Source organism: Equus asinus, chromosome 16 (genome assembly GCF_041296235.1).
Source record: "Equus asinus isolate D_3611 breed Donkey chromosome 16, EquAss-T2T_v2, whole genome shotgun sequence".
Lineage (NCBI taxonomy): Eukaryota > Metazoa > Chordata > Mammalia > Perissodactyla > Equidae > Equus > Equus asinus.
Window position 1 is genome coordinate 45102762 of NC_091805.1, and position 20558 is coordinate 45123319.

The 20558-nt window shown below is 41.5% G+C and overlaps 1 protein-coding gene across 5 annotated transcripts in view; it reads left to right on the forward strand.

Moving 5' to 3' along the window:
- The first annotated feature begins 606 nt into the window (after nucleotides 1-606).
- The window catches only part of LRIG2 (leucine rich repeats and immunoglobulin like domains 2), a 59951-nt gene continuing 39999 nt past the window's right edge, over nucleotides 607-20558 (forward strand). For 2 of the 5 annotated variants that reach the window (XM_014837192.3, XM_014837193.3), the window contains exon 1: nucleotides 607-1078. In XM_014837192.3, coding sequence (XP_014692678.1) covers nucleotides 840-1078 — 239 coding nt within the window. In that variant the 5' untranslated portion in view covers nucleotides 607-839. Of the gene's footprint in view, nucleotides 1079-10723; nucleotides 10901-20558 lie in introns of all 5 variants that reach the window. The other 3 variants (XM_014837194.3, XM_070487058.1, XM_014837195.3) reach the window with 3 other exon arrangements.

Sequence of the window (20558 nt, forward strand, 5' to 3'; positions counted from 1 at the left end):
ATTTTCCTTAGAGACATGCCTAGCAGGTGCAGTCCCATCAACACGTACTGAACTCCGAGCTAGAAGAGAAGCTGGAGGTACAAAGATGAATAAACAGGGCCTCGGTCTACGTGAGATTAGGTGGCCATCAATTGATAGTGATGGATGTTTCCTGTCAGGAGAGTGAGACTTGCTGCCTATTTGTAGGACACCACGAGCTGCAGACAAGCAGAAGCGGGCGGAGGAGGGCCCAGCTCGGCTCAGGAGACCAACCGGTCCAGATGGAAGCTCCCGCGCCCCATTCGCATCTGCGACTTGGAAGGCAGCCCTTCTGCCATTCTCTTTTCTTGGAGCCTCTAGAGAAGAGAAAAGGTCCTTTCCTATCGCCCTAATAGATATACCCCAAGTCAGCACATTGGACTCTGCAGCACTACAGCACCTACTCCCTCTGAAGGAGCCACGGCGCCCTCCAGCGGAGGAACGGCGGCGGAACCCCGGAGGGACGCCGGAAAGCGCAGGACACCTTAAAGGCTTCCTCCTTAAGGAGCTCGCTATCTCCGGCCCCGCCCCCTCACGGAGTCCCGCCCCCATGCGATCTCGTCCTCTGGCACCGATTGGCTGGTTCCTGTGCGTGAAGACGTTGCGTCGCGGGGCGGGGCGGAGGAGCGTTGTCCGTGGGGCCTCAGCCGTGTGTCCTCGGCCGCCGCCCCCACTGCCGCGCCGTATCCGCCCCTCGCCTGCCTTTAGAGGGTGCGGGCGACAGTGGGGCCTCGGGTGGTCGCGCAGCCGCCAAGCGTCTCCGCCGAGCCGCCTTTTGTAGCCGGCGGCTCTTCTCTGCCGGGGCCGGGTCGGGGAAGAAAATGGCGCCGGCGCCCCGAGGCGTCCGGGAGGAGCCGCTGCTGGAGTGTGCGTCGGGACCGCTTTCCCGGCTCCTCTTCCTCGCCCAGGCGGTGCTCTTCCTGCTGCCGGCCGCCCGGGCAGGTGTCTGCCCCGCGCTCTGCTCCTGCCGCATCCCTCTGCTGGACTGCAGTCGCAGGAAACTGCCCGCCCCGAGCTGGAGGGCGCTGTCGAGCCCGCTGCCCCCTGACGCCGCCAGCCTGTGAGTAGCGTTGCCGGGCGCGGGGACCGAGGGAAAGGGGAGCTCCCCCTCCACGGGGGACCGGAGGGAGACAGGTCTGGGTGGAGGGGGCCTAAGTTCTCAAGGAAAAGGACTTTACGATGTCGTGAACTTTCGAGGCTGGCGGTGGTGGAAGCCTGAAAGCCTGGTGTTCAGGTTTTGGAGGCTTGTGTGAAGACCAGGATTAAGATTCTTAGGACCGGGGAGTCTGATTCCTGGGCTGGGGAGGAGTTGGGGCGGGGATGTTGTTAAGGGCTCACTGGTCCTGGGCAGCGGCATTGACTTTGCGTGTTTGGGGCTCCTTGCCCGCTTTGGGCTATATCATCCAGTGTATACCCAGTGGAATGGTCCCCGGGCACGTGATTTTATAACCAGGTTCGCCAAAGACATATGAACAGTCTTTTGTGCCCAGTTAGCGTTTTGGCTCATTTCGTGCTATAGTTTTGATACTTAACAAGGTTAAAATCTGTGTTAGGAGCTGCAGCGTTAGGAGATCCAGTACTACCGCGAACAAATGTCTTTATAAGTAGCATTCTTGTTCTAGTTTAAGATTCACTGTAAAGAAGGGAAGGAATAGTCTTTTCCAAAATCACGTGATGCTTTGATTGTTTTCGGTGCAATTCTGTGTGTCGAAGAACCTAAAAATCAGTCCTCTGTGTTTATGTATGAGAAGCAAGTACAATGTTTGGATGCATTCTTCGGGAGACTCCACTGCTGAGTGCTCATCTTGACAGGCCTGTGTTAGACAGTGGCCCTGGAGAGCTCATTAGTCTGAGTCAACCTGGTGGCATTAGGAGCAACAGTGGGTATTATATGCTGCAATTATGGAGCTGCTTAACCACCATCGTACAGTTATTTCTTTGCTGCTAACTGAGGGACGCATTTATTAATTGACAGATTTCTAGTCGTCACAAAAAAGAATAGCTTGAGGTGCAATTAAAATATGAGGGGCTCTTTGGATTTTCGTTGGAAGTAGAACACAAACAGAAGGCTCTGCTGCAGAGATTAAAGGATTAATACATTTGCAAATAGGATAGATGGGAAAGACAGCTACGTCATAAATCATTGAGAAAGTTAAGGTAACCAAGTGTTGCAGTAGCTTAGATGTGCAATATAATAAGACGCTTTCTGTCATTTTGTGATCGTGACACTTGTAGCTCATTCCAGTTCTGTTGACACAAATGCAATTTAAAAATTCACGTCAGTGTGCAGCATAGTCTAAATTAAACCTACTACAGCTGTCTTTGTTATGCAGCAGGTGCCTTTTTCTAAGAAATTCTTCGAATAGTTACCTGATTATGACAGCATAAATCTGGTGCAGGTTTAAAAACAACACAGCTTCATTAGCTGTAATTGAAGTAAATATGGCCTACTTTAAAAAAATTTTTTATTGAGGTTATGATAGTTTATAACCTTGTGAAATTTCAGTTGTACATTCTTATTTGTGACTCATAGGTGCACCACTTCACCCTTTGTGCCCCCCCTCCAGCCCCCCCTTTCCCCTGGTAACTACTAATCTATTCTCTTTGTCTACGTGTTTATCTTCCACATATGAGTGGAGTCATACAGACATTGTCTGTGTCTATCTGGCTTATTTCGCTTAACATAATACCCTCAAGGTCCATCCATGTTGCTGTGACTGGGATGATTTTATCCTTTTTTATGGCTGAGTGGTATTCCATTGTGTATGTATAAATATATATACTATATCTTCTTTACCCAGTCGTCAGTCCATGGGCACTTAGGTTGCTTCCGTGTTTTGGCTATTGTAAATAATGCTGTGATGAACATAGAGGTGCATGGGTCTCTTTGAATTGCTGATTTCAAGTTCTTTGGATAGATACCCAGTATTGGGATGGCTGGGTCGTATGGTATTTCTAGTTTTAATTTTTTGAGAAATCTCCATACTGTTTTTCATAGTGGCTGCACCAGTTTGCATTCCCACCAGTAGTGTATGAGGATTCCTTTTTCTCCACAACCTCTCCAACATTTGTTATTTTTTGTTTTGGTTATTTTAGCCATTCTCATGGGTGTAAGGTGATAGCTTAGTGTAGTTTTGATTTGCATTTCCCTGATGCTCAGTGATGATGAGCATCTTTTCATGTGCCTATTGGCCATCTGTGTATCTTTGGAGAAATGTCTGTTCATATCCCCTGCCCATTTTTTGATCGGGTTGTTTGATTTTTTGTTGTTGAGTTGTATGAGTCCTTTATATATTATGGAGATTAACCCTCTGTCAGATACATATGATTTGCCAAAATTTTTTCCAGTTGGTGGGTTGTGTTTTTGTTTCAGTCCTATTTTCCCTTGCCTCGTAGAAGCTCTTTAGTCTGATGAAGTCCCATTTGTTTATTCTTTCTATTGTTTCCCTTCTCTGAGAAGACATGGTGTCCAAAAAGATCCTTTTAAGACTGATGGCAAAGAGTGTACTGCCTATATTTTCTTCCAGAAGTCTTATGGTTTCAGGTCTTACCTTTAAGTCTTTGATCCATTTTGAGTTTGTTTTTGTGAATAGCATAAAAGAATGGTGTATTTTCATTTGTTTGCATGTGGCTGTCCAGTTTTCCCAGCACCATTTGTTGAGGAGACTTTCTTTTCTCCATTGTATGTTCTCGGCTCCTTTGTCAAAGATTAGCTGTCCATAGATGTGTGGTTTTATTTCTGAGCTTTCAATTCTGTTCCGTTAATCTGTGTGCCTGTTTTGGACCAGTACCATGCTGTTTTGATTATGATAGCTTTGTAGTATATTTTGAAGTCAGGATTGTGATGCCTCCAGCTTTGTTCTTTTTTCTCAGGATTGCTTTAGCAATTTGGGATCTTTTGTTGCCCTATATGAATTTTAGGATTCTTTGGTCTATTTCCATGAAGAATGTCATTGGGATTCTGATTTGGATTGTGTTGAATCTGTAGATTACTTTAGGTAGTAGGCACATTTTAGCTATGTTTATTCTTCCAATCCATGTGCATGGAATGTCTTTCCATCTCTTTATGTTGTCATCAATTTCTTTCAGGAAAGTCTTGAAGTTTTCATTGTATAGGTCTTTCACTTCCTTGGTTAAATTTATTCCAAGATATTTTATTATTTTTGTTGGGATTGTGAGTGGGATTGTGTTCTTGAGTTCTCTGCTAGTTCGTTATTAGAGTATACAAATGCTACTGATTTCTGTAAGTTGATTTTGTGCCCTGCAACTTTGCTGTAATTGTTGATTACTTCTAGTAGCTTTCTGATGGATTTTTTAGGGTTTTCTGTATATAAGATCATGTCATCTGCAAACAGTGAGAGTTTCACTTCTTCATTGTTCATTTGGATTCCTTTTATTTCTTTTTCCTGCCTAATTGCTCTAGCCAAAACTTTCAGTAAGATGTTGAATAAGAGTGGTGAGAGTGGGCATCTTTGTCTTGTTCCTGTTCTTAGAGGGGTGGTTTTCAGTTTTTCCCCATTGAGTATGATATTGGCTTTGTCATATATGGCCTTTATTATGTTGAGGTACTTTCCTTCTATTCCCATTTTATTGAGAGTTTTTATAAATGGATGTTGGATTTTTTTTTTTAGATTTTTTTTTATTTTTTTCATTTTTCTCCCCAAAGCCCCCCAGTACCTAGTTGTATATTTTTAGTTGTGGGTCCTTCTAGTTGTGGCATGTGGGACGCCACCTCGGCGTGGCTTCATGAGCAGTGCCATGTCGGTGCCCAGGATTCGAACCAACGAAACACTGGGCTGCCTGCAGCAGAGCTTGCAAACTTAACCACTCGGCCATGGGGCCGGCCCCTGGATGTTGGATCTTGTCGAATCCTTTCTCTGCATCTATTGAGATGATCATGTGGTTTTTCTTCCTCATTTTGTTACTGTGGTATATTACATTGATTGATTTGTGGATGTTGAACTGTCCCTGTGTCCCTGGTATAAATCCCACTTGATCATGGTGTATGATCTTTTTACTGTGTTGCTGTATTCGGTTTGCCAATATTTTGTTGAGGATTTTTGTGTCTATGTTCACTAGTGATATTGGCCTGTAGTTTTTCTTCTTTGTGTTGTCCTTGTCTGGTTTTGGGATCAGGGTGATGTTGGCCTCGTAGAATGTGTTAGGAAGTGCTCCATCTTCCTCAATTTTCTGGAATAGTTTGAGAAGGCTAGGTATTAAGTCTTCTTTGAACGTTTGGTAGAATTCTCCAGAGAAGCTGTCTGGTCCTGGACATTTATTTTTGGGGAGGTTTTTGATTGCTGTTTCAATCTCTTTACTTGTGATTGGTCTATTCACATTCTCTATTTCTTCCTGATTCAGTTTTGGGAGAGTGTAAGAGTCTAAGAATTTATCCATTTCTTCTAGGTTGTCCAATTCGTTGGCATATAGTTTTTCATAGTATTCTCTGATAACCTTTTGTATTTCAGTGGCATCCGTTGTGATTTCTCCTCTTTCATTTCTGATTTTATTTATTTGAGTCCCCTCTTTTTTTTTAGTGAGCCTTGCTAAGACACTGTCAATTTTGTTTATTTCTCGAAGATCCAGCTCTTTGTTTCATTGATCCTTTGTACTGTCTTTTTGGTTTTGATTTCATTTATTTCTGCTCTAATTTTTATTATTTCCCTCCTTCTGCTGACTTTGGGCTTTGTTTGTTTTTCTTTTTCTAATTCTGTTAGGTGTAGTTTGAGATTGGTTATTTGAGATTTTTCTTGTTTATTGAGGTAAGCCTGTATTACGATGAATTTCCCTCTTAATATGGCTTTTGCTGCATCCCAAATGAATTGGTATGGTATGTTTTCATTTTCATTTTTCTCCAGATAATATTTGATTTCTCCTTTGATCCATTGGTCATTCAGTAGCATGTTGTTTAATCTCCACATCTTTGCCCCTTTCTCAACTTTATTCTGGTAATTTATTTCTAGTTTCATAGCATTATGGTTGGAAAAGATGCTTGATATTATTTCAGTGCTCTTAAGTTTGTTGAGGCTTGCTTTGTTTCCCAACACATGGTCTATCCTTGAGAATGTTCCATGCGCACTTGAGAAGAATGTGTAACTTGCTGTCTTTGGATGGAGTGTTATATATCTATATCTATTAAGTCAATCTAGTCTAGTTTTTAATTTAATTGTACAATTTCCTTGTTGACTTTCTGTCTGGATGATCTATCCATTGGTGTTAGGGGGTGTTGAGGTCCCCTACTATTATCATATTGTTGTTCATATCTCCTTTTAGTTTTGTTAATAGTTGCTTTTCGTACTTTGGTGCTCCTGTGTTGGGCGCATATATATTTATAAGTGTTATGTCTTCTTGGTGGAGAGTCCCTTTTATCATTATAAACTTCCCCTCTTAGTCTTTCTTTACCTGTTTTGCCTTGAAGTCTACTTTGTCTGATATAAATATGGCAGCACCTGCCTTCTTATGTTCACTATTAGCTTGGAGTATCATCTTCCATCCCTTCACTCTGAGTCTGTGTTTGTCTTTGGGGCTGAGGTGTTTCCTGGAGGCAGCATGTTCTTGGGTCTTGTTTTTAATCCATCCTGCCACTCTGTGTCTTTTGATTGGAGAATTCAATGCATTTACATTTAGAGTGATTATTGAAATGTGGGGTCCTAATGCTGCCATTTTATTGCTCGTTTTCTGGTTCTCCTGCATTTCTTTTGTTTCTCATCCCATGCATTTTGGACTACCAATTCAGTTAGGTGGTTTTCTGTGTTGGTTTTCTTCTTATTTCTAATTTGTGTCTCCATTCTAATTATTTGTTTAGTGGTTACCATGTGGTTTGTATAAAACATCTCGTAGATGAGATAGTCCATTTTCTGATAGTCTGTTATTTCCTTAGACTAAGCTAGTTCCCTTTCCTCTTCCCCTTCTAGGTTGTTATTGTCACATCTTTTTGTCTTCTTGTGTTGTGAGTTTGTGTTTAAAATGACAAGGTTATATTTATTCTTGGTGTTTCCCTTCCCTTTTTTTCTTTTTTTCTTTGTTTGAGGAAGATTAGCCCTGAGCTAACATCTGCTGCCAATCCTCCTCTTTTTGCTGAGGAAGACTGGCCCTGAGCTAACATCCGTGCCCATCTTCCTCTACTTTCTATGTGGGATGCCTACCACAGCATGGGTTGCCAGGTGGTGCCATGTCTGCACCCAGGATCCAAACTGTCGAACCCCGGGCTGCCGAAGCGGAACATGCGCACTTAACCGCTGCACCACCAGGCCGCTCCTTCCCCCACACCCTTTTTTGAAGATTTTATTTATTTTTTATTTTTCCTTCTCCCCAAAGCCCCCCAATACTCAGTTGTATATTTTTAGTTGTGGGTCCTTCTAGTTGTGGCATGTGGGACGCCACCTCAGCGTGGCTTGATGAGTGGTGCTAGGTCCGTGCCCAGAATCCGAACTGGCAAAACCCTGGGCTGCCAAAGTGGAGCCTGCAAACTCAACCACTCAGCCCCCAGCCCCATCTTCCCTTTATCTTTAATGTTATCCTTTAGCATTTGCTAACCTGTTCTGATGGAGAGCTGCAATTTTCTGATTTTGTCTTTCTACTTATCTCCTTTGCTCAGGGTTTTGTAACCCCCTTTTTTTTGGTTTTTTTACATTGGTAAAGTTTGGAGATCTATTAACTTTTTTTTTTTTTAAGATTTAAAAATTTTTCCTTTTTCTCCCCAGAGCCCCCTAGTACATAGTTGTATATATTTTAGTTGTGGATCCTTCTAGTTGTGGTACGTGGGATGCCGCCTCTGCATGGCCTGATGAGCGATGCCATGTCTGTGCCCAGGATTTGAACCACTGAAACCCTGGGCCACCGCAGCGGAACACGCGAACTTAACCACTCGGCCACGGGGCCAGCCCCTGTTAGCTTCTGTCACGTGGATTTCCAACTGTCTCCTCAGGTTTGGGACGTTTTCGGCTATTATTACTTTGAACAAGCTTTCTGCTCCATTCTCCTTCTCTTCTCCCTCTGGGATACCTATAATCCTTATGTTGTGTTTCCTAATTGAGTTGGATATTTCTTGGAAAGTTCCTTCATTTCTTTTTAGTCTTAGTTCTCTCTCCTCCTCTATCTGAAGCATTTCTATATTCCTGTCCTCCAGACTGCTAATTCTGTCCTCCATATTATCAGCCTTACTGTTCAGGGAGTCCAGATTTTTCTTAATCTCCTCCATTGTGTTTTTCATTTCCAACATTTCTGATTGGTTCTTCTTTACAGTATCAAGCTCTTTTGTGATGTAGCTCCTGAACTCATTGAATTGTCTATCTGTATTCTCTTTTAACTCATTGAGTTTTTTAATGATAGATATTTTGAATTCTTTGTCATTTGGGTTATAGATTTCTGTGTCTTTGGGATTGTTTTCTTGGTACTTGTCATTTTCCTTCTGTTCTGGAGATTTAATATTTTTTTTGTACTGCTTGGTGGCATGGATTTGTGCCTCCACATAGAGATAGAGTTTGGTTACTGCTTCCAGTTGGGGGGAGGGGGCAGCAGCTGTGTAATCTGCACTGACCAGGATCCCTGTCAGCTGTCCTGACTGAGCCTGGGCCCCTCCTGGGATCGCAGTGGCCATGTGGGGTCTTCTGTCAGCTGTGGGAATAATCACATGGGGGCTTTGGGTTGCTGGTGCCTGCTCCCACAACCCGCCTGGACATGCTCCCTCCTTAGGGTCTGCAGTGGTGTTATGGGCTTTTGCGGCAGCCGTGAGCTGGTTCACCCAGACTTGCAGCTCTGCTCCCATCTGATACTGCTGGATCTCACTTTCCCACTCTGGGCTGCAGCAGAGCTACGGGCATCTAATGCAGCCAGTGGTTAGCTTGCCTGGCTGTGAAGTGTGGCCTACTTTTGAAGGTCCTTCATTGTTAGGTAAACAGTAATTAGAAATAGTTTTATGTAAGATACATTAATTTTGTGTCTAGGTTTTTGTTTAGTCAAGACAAATTGCCAAAAGCCAAATGGCATTCAAGAATTTTAAATGTCCTATAATAAAATTGACATTTTCAGTTGAAGTGAAATGCCTTGGAGATTAATTCTGTTGTAGAAATGTAATTGGATAGAAGCCTTATATTAGCAGAATAACTCTTAGAATATTAAAAGATGGGATTGTGCTGTATGAAACTGAGAAATCTAACATTCATCAGCAGTTGGCTTGAACTATAAAACCACTAGATACACATGGCTTTCTTTATGCAATTTTGAATTTTTAAAACACATGCAATGTTTTAAATATACTGGTAATTCAAACTCAGATAATTAAACTTGTGGCCTTTATCAAAAAGATCGTAGACAATATTCATTAATCCTGGTTTTTGAAATATTTATATCTGCCCTTGTTTCCTGGCACAGAGCTCTTGGAACCCTTCTAGTTTCCTAAGTGATAAGAGCACTAGGAGCATCTTTTGTTCTTATATTTGGTCTTTACCCTGATTTCTGATACAGAGCTTCTAAATCTCTTGGAATTTCCTGGGGGATAGGAGTGCTGTTGGATCTACAGAGGTGACTCTTGGTGGGCTGCTGGATAGCTTCAGGATAGGGGCTGGTCACCGGAAAGACCAAGCTATGATTAGAAGCTTGGATCTTTCAGCCGCACGCCCCCACCCTCCTGGAAAGGGAGAGGGGCTGGAGATTGAGTTAACAATTGATCATTCCTCTGTGAAGAAGCCTCCGTAAAAATCCCCAAAGTATGGGTTTTGGAGAGCTTCTGGGTTGGTGAGCACATCTGCGTGCTGGGAGGGTGGTGCACCCCAAGTCTGCAGGGACAGAAGCTCCTGCACTGGAACCTTCTGGATCTCGCCCGATGTCTCTCTTCATCTGGCTATTCATCTGTGTCCTTTATCACATCTTTTATTATATAATAAACTTGTAAATGTAAGTAAGTGTTTCCCTGAGCTGTAGGAAGTGATTGACTCCAAGGAGGGGGTCGTAGGAACCTCTGATTTGTAGCCAAGTTGGACCGAAGTTGTGCGTATCGTGGGGACCTACTATTTATGATTGGTGTCTGAAGTGAGGAACAGTCTTGTGGGACTGAGCCCTTATCTTGTGGGGTCTGCACTAACTCCAGGTAGTGTCAGAATTGAATTGAATTGAATTGAATTGTAGGACATCCAGCTGGTGTTGGAGAATTGGTTGGTGTTGGGGAAAAAGCACATGCGTCTGGTGTGAGAAATATTATGTGTGTGAGTAAAGGAAGAAACAAGTGGCAAACATTTTTTGCTTTACCAAACTTTAGTCAGACTCCTGAACCTTCTCCTAGGCCCATTTGTGCACATCCTCATAAAATGCAGTTTTAGCAAGACCCTGCCAAGTCAGTTTAGCAAGAAACCCCATCCTCGATATCTGAACACTCTCAACATCTGATTGGGTTTCTCATCCTCCACAATCCCCCAGGTGATGTCTGATCACCCTGGCCCGTCTTCAGCAAGAATCCTGTCAGATGTGTTTAATCGGAGCCCCCCTACCCCTGATATTTCCTCTTAGTAATTTTCCGTCTACTGACCCCATCCTGCTCCTTAGCTATAAATTCCCACTTACCAGTATTTGGAGTTGAGTCCAATCTCTTTCTCTCACTGCAAAATTTCATCGCAGTGGTCCCTATACCTATTGAGATAGGCCTCCCCCCTCAAAGTCTTCCTTACCATGTTTTAACGAGTGTCATTGAATATTTTTTTCCTTTTAACAGTTATGGTGCCACAACTCGGATAGGATCAGATTCATCACTGGACCCCCGGACCTCTCACCCAGGACCCTAAGTGTGTACCTTTGAAGCCTTTATCTTCACTCCTGACTGATTGATCGGGGATCCATTGGTGAGTCCGACTCCTGAACCATTGCTCCGGACAAACGTCCGTGGAAGCTGGTAAGGATAGATTTTGATTCTTAAGAGTCTGAGTGTACTCCAGAAGATGGGATAGAGTCCCAGATAAACACAGACTGGGTTAGAGTCCCAGGTTTCTCTGTTTATAAGAAGCTCAGTTAGAGTCCCAGGCAAGCAGCTGTTTGTAAGAAGCTGGGATAGAGTCCTAGGCTTCTTTGTTTGAAAGGTACCTACTGGGCTGGAAGTCTCTTTTTTTGATTATTCCTTGACTCTTTGTGCTGGAAGTCTTTCTTCCTTGCTCTCTGTGACACCTCTCAGTTTTTTCTACTGGATCCTGCTTCTCCCATGAGAACTTCTTCGTTGACTCAAACTAAGGGTTTTTGAACCCCTGCTGACTATATTCTCTGCCAGCTGTGTCTACCTCCACTCTTGTAGGCATGATGTTGCTGAGAATAATATGGAACTTCATTGGCCTCTTTGTCAAACTTGAGATCTCCCCGAACTGGCTCCTCTAATACTTTTCCCTTCCCATTGCCTCTGCTTCTCCTTCCTCCTCTTACCACCTTCGGTCTTCCCTCCAATTCCTTTGAATCATTTGGTATGTCCCCCTCCAAATGCCTTCCTCCTCTATCCCTCTACCCCTGCCAGACCTTTTTCCACCTCAGTCTGTCTAGCCACTTGGCTTTGGGCTCCCTGTCCTCCATTTGGGGCTGTCAAGGGCCTTAGGGACCCCTAAAAGCGACCACTTGAGGCTAAAAAGGAAAAAGCCTAATTGGAAATGGACTGGATGTTTTGGCCAGTTGGATGGGCTTTGGAGACATCAGGTAGCTGCTAGATGTCTCCTCGGTGACTCACCTAAAATTTGGTCCACAGCCTCCATAAGATTACATATCATGGCAAGGGAAGGTCTTGAAGGTGGTCTCTACAAAATTGGTAAACAGGTAACCTTAATTTGTCCCATTTTCCAGAAACAATTTGCATAAAAATATGAAGTGGAGAAAAGACAAGAGCTAATTATTTTGTATACACCAGTGAGTTTATATTACTATGTTTTGTTAACTCATGGCTAAAATTTTAGAATGAAAACCATAAGATCTCTATTTATGTCTGTATGTTTATTTATGTTAATATATATGTATGTTATAGATGTGTGATATTTTTGTACCTCTGGATGGTATTACCAAGTTAATTTATAAAATTCCTTAAATCGGTTCCATTCAAGTTGGCTTAGAGATAAACGAGCGCTTATATGAATTAAATATTGCTGAAACTCTCAGAAATAAAGAAACTAACCCAATGTTTTAAGTTCACATGATCAGGGGTAATTTTTCATAAATATAATTTTAAAATTGTTGGTGAAATAAAAACAGGTGTGTCTTCTGAGTTGTCAGCATTAAATATAATGCAGACATACACAGGCATACCTCTGAGATACTGTGAGTTCAGTTCCAGACCGCCACAATAAAATGAGTCGTGAATTTTTTGGTTTCCCAGTGCATATAAAAATTACGTATATATTATACTGTAGTCTATTGTGTTCAATAGCATTATGCCTTGAAAAACAATTTATGTACCTTAATTAAAAAATGCTTTATTGCTAAAAAATGCTAACCATCATCTGAGCCTTCAGCGAGTCATAATCTTTTTGCTGGTGGAGGGTCTTGCCTCAGTGTTGATGGCTGCTGACTGATTAGGGTGGTGGTTGCTGAAGGTTGGGGTGGCTGTGGCAGTTTCCTTTTTTTTTTCCTTCTTTATCTCCCCAAATCCCCCCGGTACATAGTTGTGTATCTTATCTGCAGGTCCTTCTAGTTGCGTAGTGGCAATTTGTTAAAGTAAGACAGCAATGAAGTTTGCTGCATTGATTGAATTTTCCTTTCACGAACAATTTCTCTGAGGCCTCTGATGCCGTTTGATAACATTTTACTCACTGTAGAACTTCTTTCAAAATTGGACTCAATCCTCTCACCCCTGCCATTGCTTTATCAACTAAGTTTATGTAATATTCTAGATCCTTTGTTGTCGTTTAAACAATTTTCACAGCATCTTCACCAGGAGTAGATTCCATCTCAAGAAACCACTTTCTTTGCTCATCAATAAGAAGCAACTTTTCATCCATTAAAGTTTTATCATGAGATTGCAGCAATTCAGTCACATCTTTAGGCCCCGCTTCTAATTCTAGTTCTCTTGCTATTTCCGCCACATCTGCAGTTGCTTGCTGTACTGAAGTCTTGAAACCCTCAAAGTCATCCATGAGTGTTGGAACCAGCTTCTTCCAAACTCCTGTTATGTTGATATTTTGACCTATTCCCGTGAATCACAAATGTTCTTAATGGTATCTAGAATGGTTAATCCTTTCCAGAAGGTTTTCACTTTAGTTTGCCAAGATCCATTAGAGGAATCACTGTCTGTGGCAGCTGTGGCCTTACGAAATGTGTTTCTTAAATAATAAGACTTGCAAGTTGAAATTACTCCTTGATCCATGGGCTGCAGAATGGATGTTGTGTTAGCAGGCATGAAAACAACATTAATCTTGTACATCTCCATCAGTCAGAGCTCTTGGGTGACCAGCTGTGTTGTCACTGAGCAGTAATATTTTGAAAGGAATCTTTTTTTCTGAGCAGTAGGTCTCAACAGTGGGATTGAACTATTCAGTAAACAATGTAAACAGATGTGCTGTCATCCAGGCTCTTCTAAAATTGAGAAGACTCAGCTTTTTTTTTAAATAATCAAAGACCTGATAAAGGTAACGTGAAACACAGGAAATTATTTTGATAAGACACAAAATCTTTGTTTCTGAGGCAGATTACTTAATAGGTAAAGAAAAACCTTTTTATAATTTCCTAATAAGAGCAGACCAAGAACCCAAGAAAACTTTGGCATTATAGTTTTGATTTAGTGCACTTTTGATATTAAAGTTCTGTGTTTTTTTTTTTTAAAATAGTGTTTCAGTATTTTTTTTTTTTTTTTAAAGATTGGCACCTGGGCTAACAACTGTTGCCAGTCTTTTTTTTTTTTCTGCTTTATTCCCCAAACCCCCCCCCCCCCCCCCCCCCCCCCCCGCCCTGGGTACATAGTTGTATATCTTAGTTGCAGGTCCTTCTAGTTGTGGGATGTGGGACGCCGCCTCAACGTGGCCTGATGAGTGGTGCCATGTCCATGCCCAGGATCCGAACCCTGGGCCGCTGCAGTGGAGCGCGCGAACTTAACCACTCAGCCACGGAGCCGGCCCCTCCATTCAGTTTTTTGTCCTATATTTTTCTTCTTTCTCATCCTGGAACAACCAGTAAGTCTACCTTAGAATGAAATTACTTTTTTTCTTTGAACAAAAACACATCTTTCATACCTTGCATACTTAGCATACAAAGTTGCTTCTCTTCATTCTTAGAATTTTTAGTAGTTTCATTTACACATATTTATATGATTTTTAACCATTAATAACCTTTCTTTTACAGAGAAAACTAGGAAGTAAACATCTGTGGTCTGTCATAGATCAGTATTCTGGAGTAGATTAGTAAATTTATGAATACAGCACTCCCTCAACTTATGATGAGGTTACATCTTGATAAACCCAATGTAAGTGAAAATGTAAGTCAAAAATGCGTTTAATACACCTAACCTACCGAACATCATAGCTTAGCCGAGCCTACCTGAAACATGCTCGAAACACTTACATTAGCCTACAGTTGGGTAAAATCATCTAACACAAAGCTGTTTTATAATAAAGTGTTGAATATCTCATGTAATTAATTGTATACAGTAGTGAAAGTAAAAAACAGAATGGTTCTGTGGGTACAAAATGATTGTAAGTGTGTTGGTTGTTTGCTCTTGTGATCACGTGGCTGACTGGGAGCTGTGGCTCACTACCGCTGTGGCTGCCGCTACCCAGCGTCACAAGAGTATATAGTACTGCATATCGCTAGCCCAGGAAAAGATCAAAATTCAAAATATAAAGTATGGTTCCCACTGAATGTGTATCGCTTTTACACCAACATAAAGTCAAAAAATCATAAGTCAAACCGTTGTAAGTTGGGGACCGTCTGTATACAATTTCACAATTTCTGGGGGCACGTGATTCCTCATAGTACAGTTTCTCAGTGTAGCAAACGACATGTTTACTAGCAAATCCAAGTATCTTTAGCTTCTTTATACCATGTAAAAACAAGATGCCAAAAATATATAAACTTAAACTTAGGTTCGATAATGAATGTTTCAGTAGTTTATTTTACTTAGAAATGACTTAGATTCTTATTTTAGGCAGACGTAAGACTAAACAGAGTTAGCCATCGTCTCAAATTATTTCCCTACTAATTATTTTTACAAAACACACATTAGGCAAACATCACAAAAGCAAAAACCTAAAAAGATTAAATACATGTTCCCCGCCCCTTTTTTCATAGTGCCGTGCTTGACATATATGAAGCAATTCATTTTTATTATACATTTTATTCGTAGTTTGGTTTTATAGTTTTATAATCTTAAACATCTTATAGAGATAGCATAAGCTTGTTCAACTAGTAAATCTAGGTAGAAAAAAAATTAAGGCATACACCCTTTTATTGTACTTTGCTTTATTGCACTTTGCAGATACCACATTTTTTACAAATTGATGGTTTGTGGTAAACCCACATTGAGCAAGTCTATTGACACTTTTTCCTACAGCATTTGCTCACTTTTTGTCTCTGTCACATTTTGGTAATTCTTTTACAATATTTCAAACTTTTCCATTGTTATTATATTTGTTATAGTAATCTGTGATCAGTGATCTTTGATGTTACTATTATAATTGTTTTAGGGCACCATGAACTGCACCCATTTAAGACAGCAAACTTAGGGGCTGGCTTGGTAGCATAGTGGTTACGTTTGCATGGTCCACTTTCACGGCCCAGGGTTTGCCAGTTCAGATGCCTGGTGCAGACCTACACACCACTCATCAAGCCATGCTGTGGCGGTGTCCCACATACAAAACAGTGGGAGATTGGCACAGATGTTAGCTCAGCAACAGTCTTCATCAAGCAAAAAGAAGAAGACTGGCAACAGATGTTAGCTCAGGGCCAGTTTTCCTCACCAAAAAAAAAAAAAAAAAGTGAACTTAATCTGTAAATGTTGTGTGTTTTCCAACTGTTCCACTGACCAGTGTTCCCCTCTCTCCCTTCCTCTCCTCAGGCCTCCCTTTTCCCTGAGACACAATATTGAAATAAGGCCAGTTAATAACCCTACACTGGCCTCTTAAGTATTCAAGTAAAAGGAAGAGTCACACATCTCTCACTGTAAGTCAAAAGCTAGAAATGATGAAGCTTAGTGAGGAAGGCATTTGGAAAGCTAAGATAAACCTAAAGCTAGCCTCTTGTTCCAAACAGTTAGCCAAGCTGTGAATGCAAAAGAAAAGTTCTTGGAAGAAATTAAAAGTGCTACTCCAGTGAACACACCAATGATAAGAAAACGAAACAGCCTTATTGCTGATATGGAGAAAGTTTTAGTGGTCTGGATAGAAGATGACATCAGCCGCAACACAACATTCCCTTAAGCCAAAGCCTAATGCAGAGCAAGGCCCTAACTCTCTCCAATTCTATCAAGGCTGAGAGGTGAGGAAGCTGCAGAAGAAAAGTCTGAAGCTAGTGGAGGTCGGTTCATGAGGTTCAAAGAAAGAAGCTGTCTCCATAACATAAAAGTGCAAGTGAAGCATCAAGTGCTGGTGTAGCAGCTGCAGCAGGTTGTCCGGAACAGCTAGCTAAGAGAAGTAACGAAGGTGGATACACTAAACAACATATTGTCAGTGTAGATGAGACAGCCTTGGATTGGAAGAAGATGCCACCTAGGACTTTCACAGCAGAAGAGGAGAAGTCAGTGCTTGGCTTCAAAGGACAGGCTGACTCTCTTGCTGGGGGCTAACACAACTGGTGACTTTAAGCTGAAGCTAGTGCTCATTTCTCATTCCAAAAATCCTAGGGCCCTTAAGAATTAGGCTAAATCTACTCTGCCTGTGCTCTGTAACAACTATGTAACTTTCTATATTTGCCTTTGAAATCTTTTGTTTGTCACTTTATTTAAATAGATAGCTAAGTATTGTTTCACAGTGACTTGTGATCTTAGTCAAGTGTTTAAATCTTTTGACATTTTTGTCACCTCCTCCAAATCAAATTCTAAAAGGAGTCTTTTTGACTACAAACTGACTTTGGGATATTCCAGAGGGCCTCTGGAAAATCTCAAAGGATTTGTCTCATCTTGTAAAAGAGATGTTAAACTAATTAGGTTTGTTTGGTATGTTAAATTATGTGGGAAGCATTGTCAAATAAGAAATGATAACAAACCTTCTTAGGTTATATGTGTATGGATATATGTATGTTACTAATATAGGTATTCCAGAAATATATGAGGTTGATAGAAATTTGTCAATACTGTTGTCCGGTTATTATGTTAAAATATTGTTTGCCACACAAATAACTAATTTTCCTTATCAAATGAACTCTCATCAGAACCTTAACCATGGCCATTTTAAGTCTGTCATTCACAGACAAATTGTTTTACTCTCATTCTTCTCTGAAAGCATTTACAATTAGCTACAGGCAAGAAGGCTCCATGATGGCATCAGTCAAATAACTTTTGACCATGCCATTGGACTGAGTAAGAATTTCCAGAACTAATGAAGAAGCTCATGGATTCATAAAACTGTTAACCCAAGGTCAAGCAGAACAAGAACTAACTAATTACATGGGACTGAATGAACTAATGAGGATGATTATAATTTTTTTATGATTCTGTGTTTGAAACATTGCAGGTTCTTTAATGTTTTGTTTTCCAGATTTAAAGAACCCTTTTTACTTTTCTCTTAAGCTGTCTATAGCTTACAGTAGTCTGGTAGATTATACCTTTATGAACAAAGATGAAACAATTACTTTTTCTCTCTACCTCATCTCTCCAGAATTCGGAAACTCCTAGTATTTTTATTGTCTTGACAATATAGTTATTTGCATAAGTTCAATAAGAATCTCTTTTTGTAACAGGATACAATTGGAAACATTGTTTCTATCACCAAGGCTTTGTCTGGAATGTTATATTTGAGAATGATGTGCAGAGAATCTGGTTTAAGGGACTAAGGTTGACTTCATGGAGCCAGTACTCTTGGAAAAACTGGCCTGGTAACCTGGCTTATAGGGTTTCCCAGCCTTATAGGTGAGTAAGGAAGGTCACTTTCTGGCAGGCTCCGGACCTCAGGATATCTTAGGGAACTCAAAAAGAGAGGAATTCACTCAAATCTATAGGTGTGGGAGGTGAAGTCTGGTGGCTAGTTCCTGGATTGGCTTCCTGTGTTTGAGAGGCTTTTTTAAAAGTCTAATCTGAGGGCCCAGCCCATGGCTGAGTGGTTAAGTTTGTGCGCTCTGTTTCGGCGGCCGAGGGTTTCGCTGGTTCCATCCTGGGTGCAGACCTAGCACTGCTCATCAAGCCATGCTGAGGCGGTGTCCCACATAGCAGAACTGGAAGGACCTACAACTAGAATTTACAACTATGTACTGGGGGGACTTTGGGGAGAAGAAGGGAAAAAAAAGAAGAAAAAGTCTAATCTGACATTCCTTGTGAAAAGGTCCAGCAAAGCAAACTCAAAAAGAGGCTATATGGTCAGTTACTATTCTTGCTGCACATATGTAAATAATCTGGGCAAATATAATAAGACCAGAATTATTTTGTAAACAAGAATCATAAAGTTGACTGAAGAGAGAAATTTTTTTGTTTCAATGCAAAACTTTAGTGCACCCTTTTGGGTTCTGTCTTGCACATTTTACCAGTCTTTACCACATTCTCAATTTTAGTTCCCTCTGTATCTGGTTATAACTCTCCAAACTAATGTTTCCAATTTTTTCCCCACCCTTCTGACTTGGTGCTGAGAACTAAAACTGTACTTTTCCTGAAACCCCGCAAGCTGAAGCTGGATGACTTGATATAAACGTAAAAAAAAATTACTACAACAGATCATGTATGGCAACCTTTGTGCCTTCTGCTCTGTGGACCACTCATGGAGTTCATCAGAACACCCACTGCCATCATCAGAGACATTCACACTGCAAACGAGGAAAATTCTTCAGATAACCACTTGCTGTCCTCACTCTGCCATCTCAATATGCTTCAAGCTCAAGTCTAAAAATCTTGAAACTGGCTGTCCTCTGGACTCAGAAACTGGATTTCTATCTATTAATTCTTGCTTGTCTTTTATTTTCATAGAAACTCCCTCATTAAATGCCTGACTGCTGGCACTATTGAGCAAATATCCTCTAATACCAAGCCCCAACAGAAGGTTCGCCTGGTCCTTCATAAGAAGAAAGTCTCTTCTTTCGTGAACAAGGGTGGGAACTCACAAAGATTCTCTGCTTGACCAAATTTTAGTCAGACTCCTGAACCTTCTTCCTAGACCCATCTGTATACTTCCTTGAAAATGCAGTTTTAGCAAGAACCCTGCTAAGTTTAGCAAGAAGCCGCCACCCCCTTAATGTATGATCAATTCCTCATCCTCCACCATTCCTTAGGTGATGTCTGATCACCCTGGCCTGTCTTCAGCAGGGATCCACTAAGGTCTGTTTAGCTGGATCCCCCCTACCCCTGATGTTTCCTCTTAGTAATTTTATGTTCACTCACCTTGGCTGACCTTAGCTGTAGGAGTAAGGCTCCTTCTTATAAGGTGTAAGGAGTAAGGCTACTTTTTAGCTATAAATTCCCACTTGCCCATGCAGTATTCGGAGTTGAGCCCAATCTCTTTCCCTCACTGTAGAATTTCACTGCACTGGTCCCTATACCTGTAGAGATAACCTGCACCACCTTGAATAAAGCCTTCCTTTCCGTGTTTTAACAAATGTCATTGAATATTTTTTTTTCTTTGAACACAGGGAGTTTTTCTTAGATATTTGGTGTCACAGGAGTGAGATTTGCTAGAATGGCCCTGGCTCAGGGAAACACGTGATTTGGGAAGAGAACAGATAAAAGGGTGGAGTATATAGAACCTTTGGTTCCTGGGTGGCCATGTGGTCACCCGTGGTATGGAACAGCACTTGTGCTGCTCTCAGTTACTAAAGGTAAAAGTTACCAGTGGGATTTAGAGATGGTTTGGTTTGGTTCAGCACTTTGGTTCACTGGATGCATAAGGAAATGGAAACTAATAAGAAAAAGGTGAAATGTTCAATCCCTTGGTTATTGTTACCTGTAATAGCTAAAATGAAATTAAAAGAGAGCGCTGAGTTGGAGTTTGATGTTAGCAAGTTCAGATTTCAGTGAGTCAGCTTAGGCCACTAGCCTCAAAGCTGCTCCCCAAGGGAAAAATTACACAAGGACAACAGAAAGCACCTCTAAGACCTGGTCACCAAGAAGGTAGTTGGTGTAGAGGAAGGCAAAACCGAAAAACTCTTGAAACCAAGGAGTATAGTGTGAAGGAGTTGTTTCATTTTGTGGATTGCTAATATCAACTTCCTGAAGAACCCTTACTAAAATGGGTTGTGAAAGTAACTAATTTAGGAGCAGTATCTGGTTTTAAATGCTGCAGTGGGGAAGAGCATGTTTGGGTTGATGTAAGATCCACAGCTCACTATGGAACAACCGCAGATGGCCATATGTGATCCAGACACAAAGCAGGTTATTCCTGAGGGAACAGTCAGCCTGGTGGACAGGGCAAAAGCCGCTGTAAGGTCTGTGTACCCTGAGAAAGGGGACTGCCTGCCGC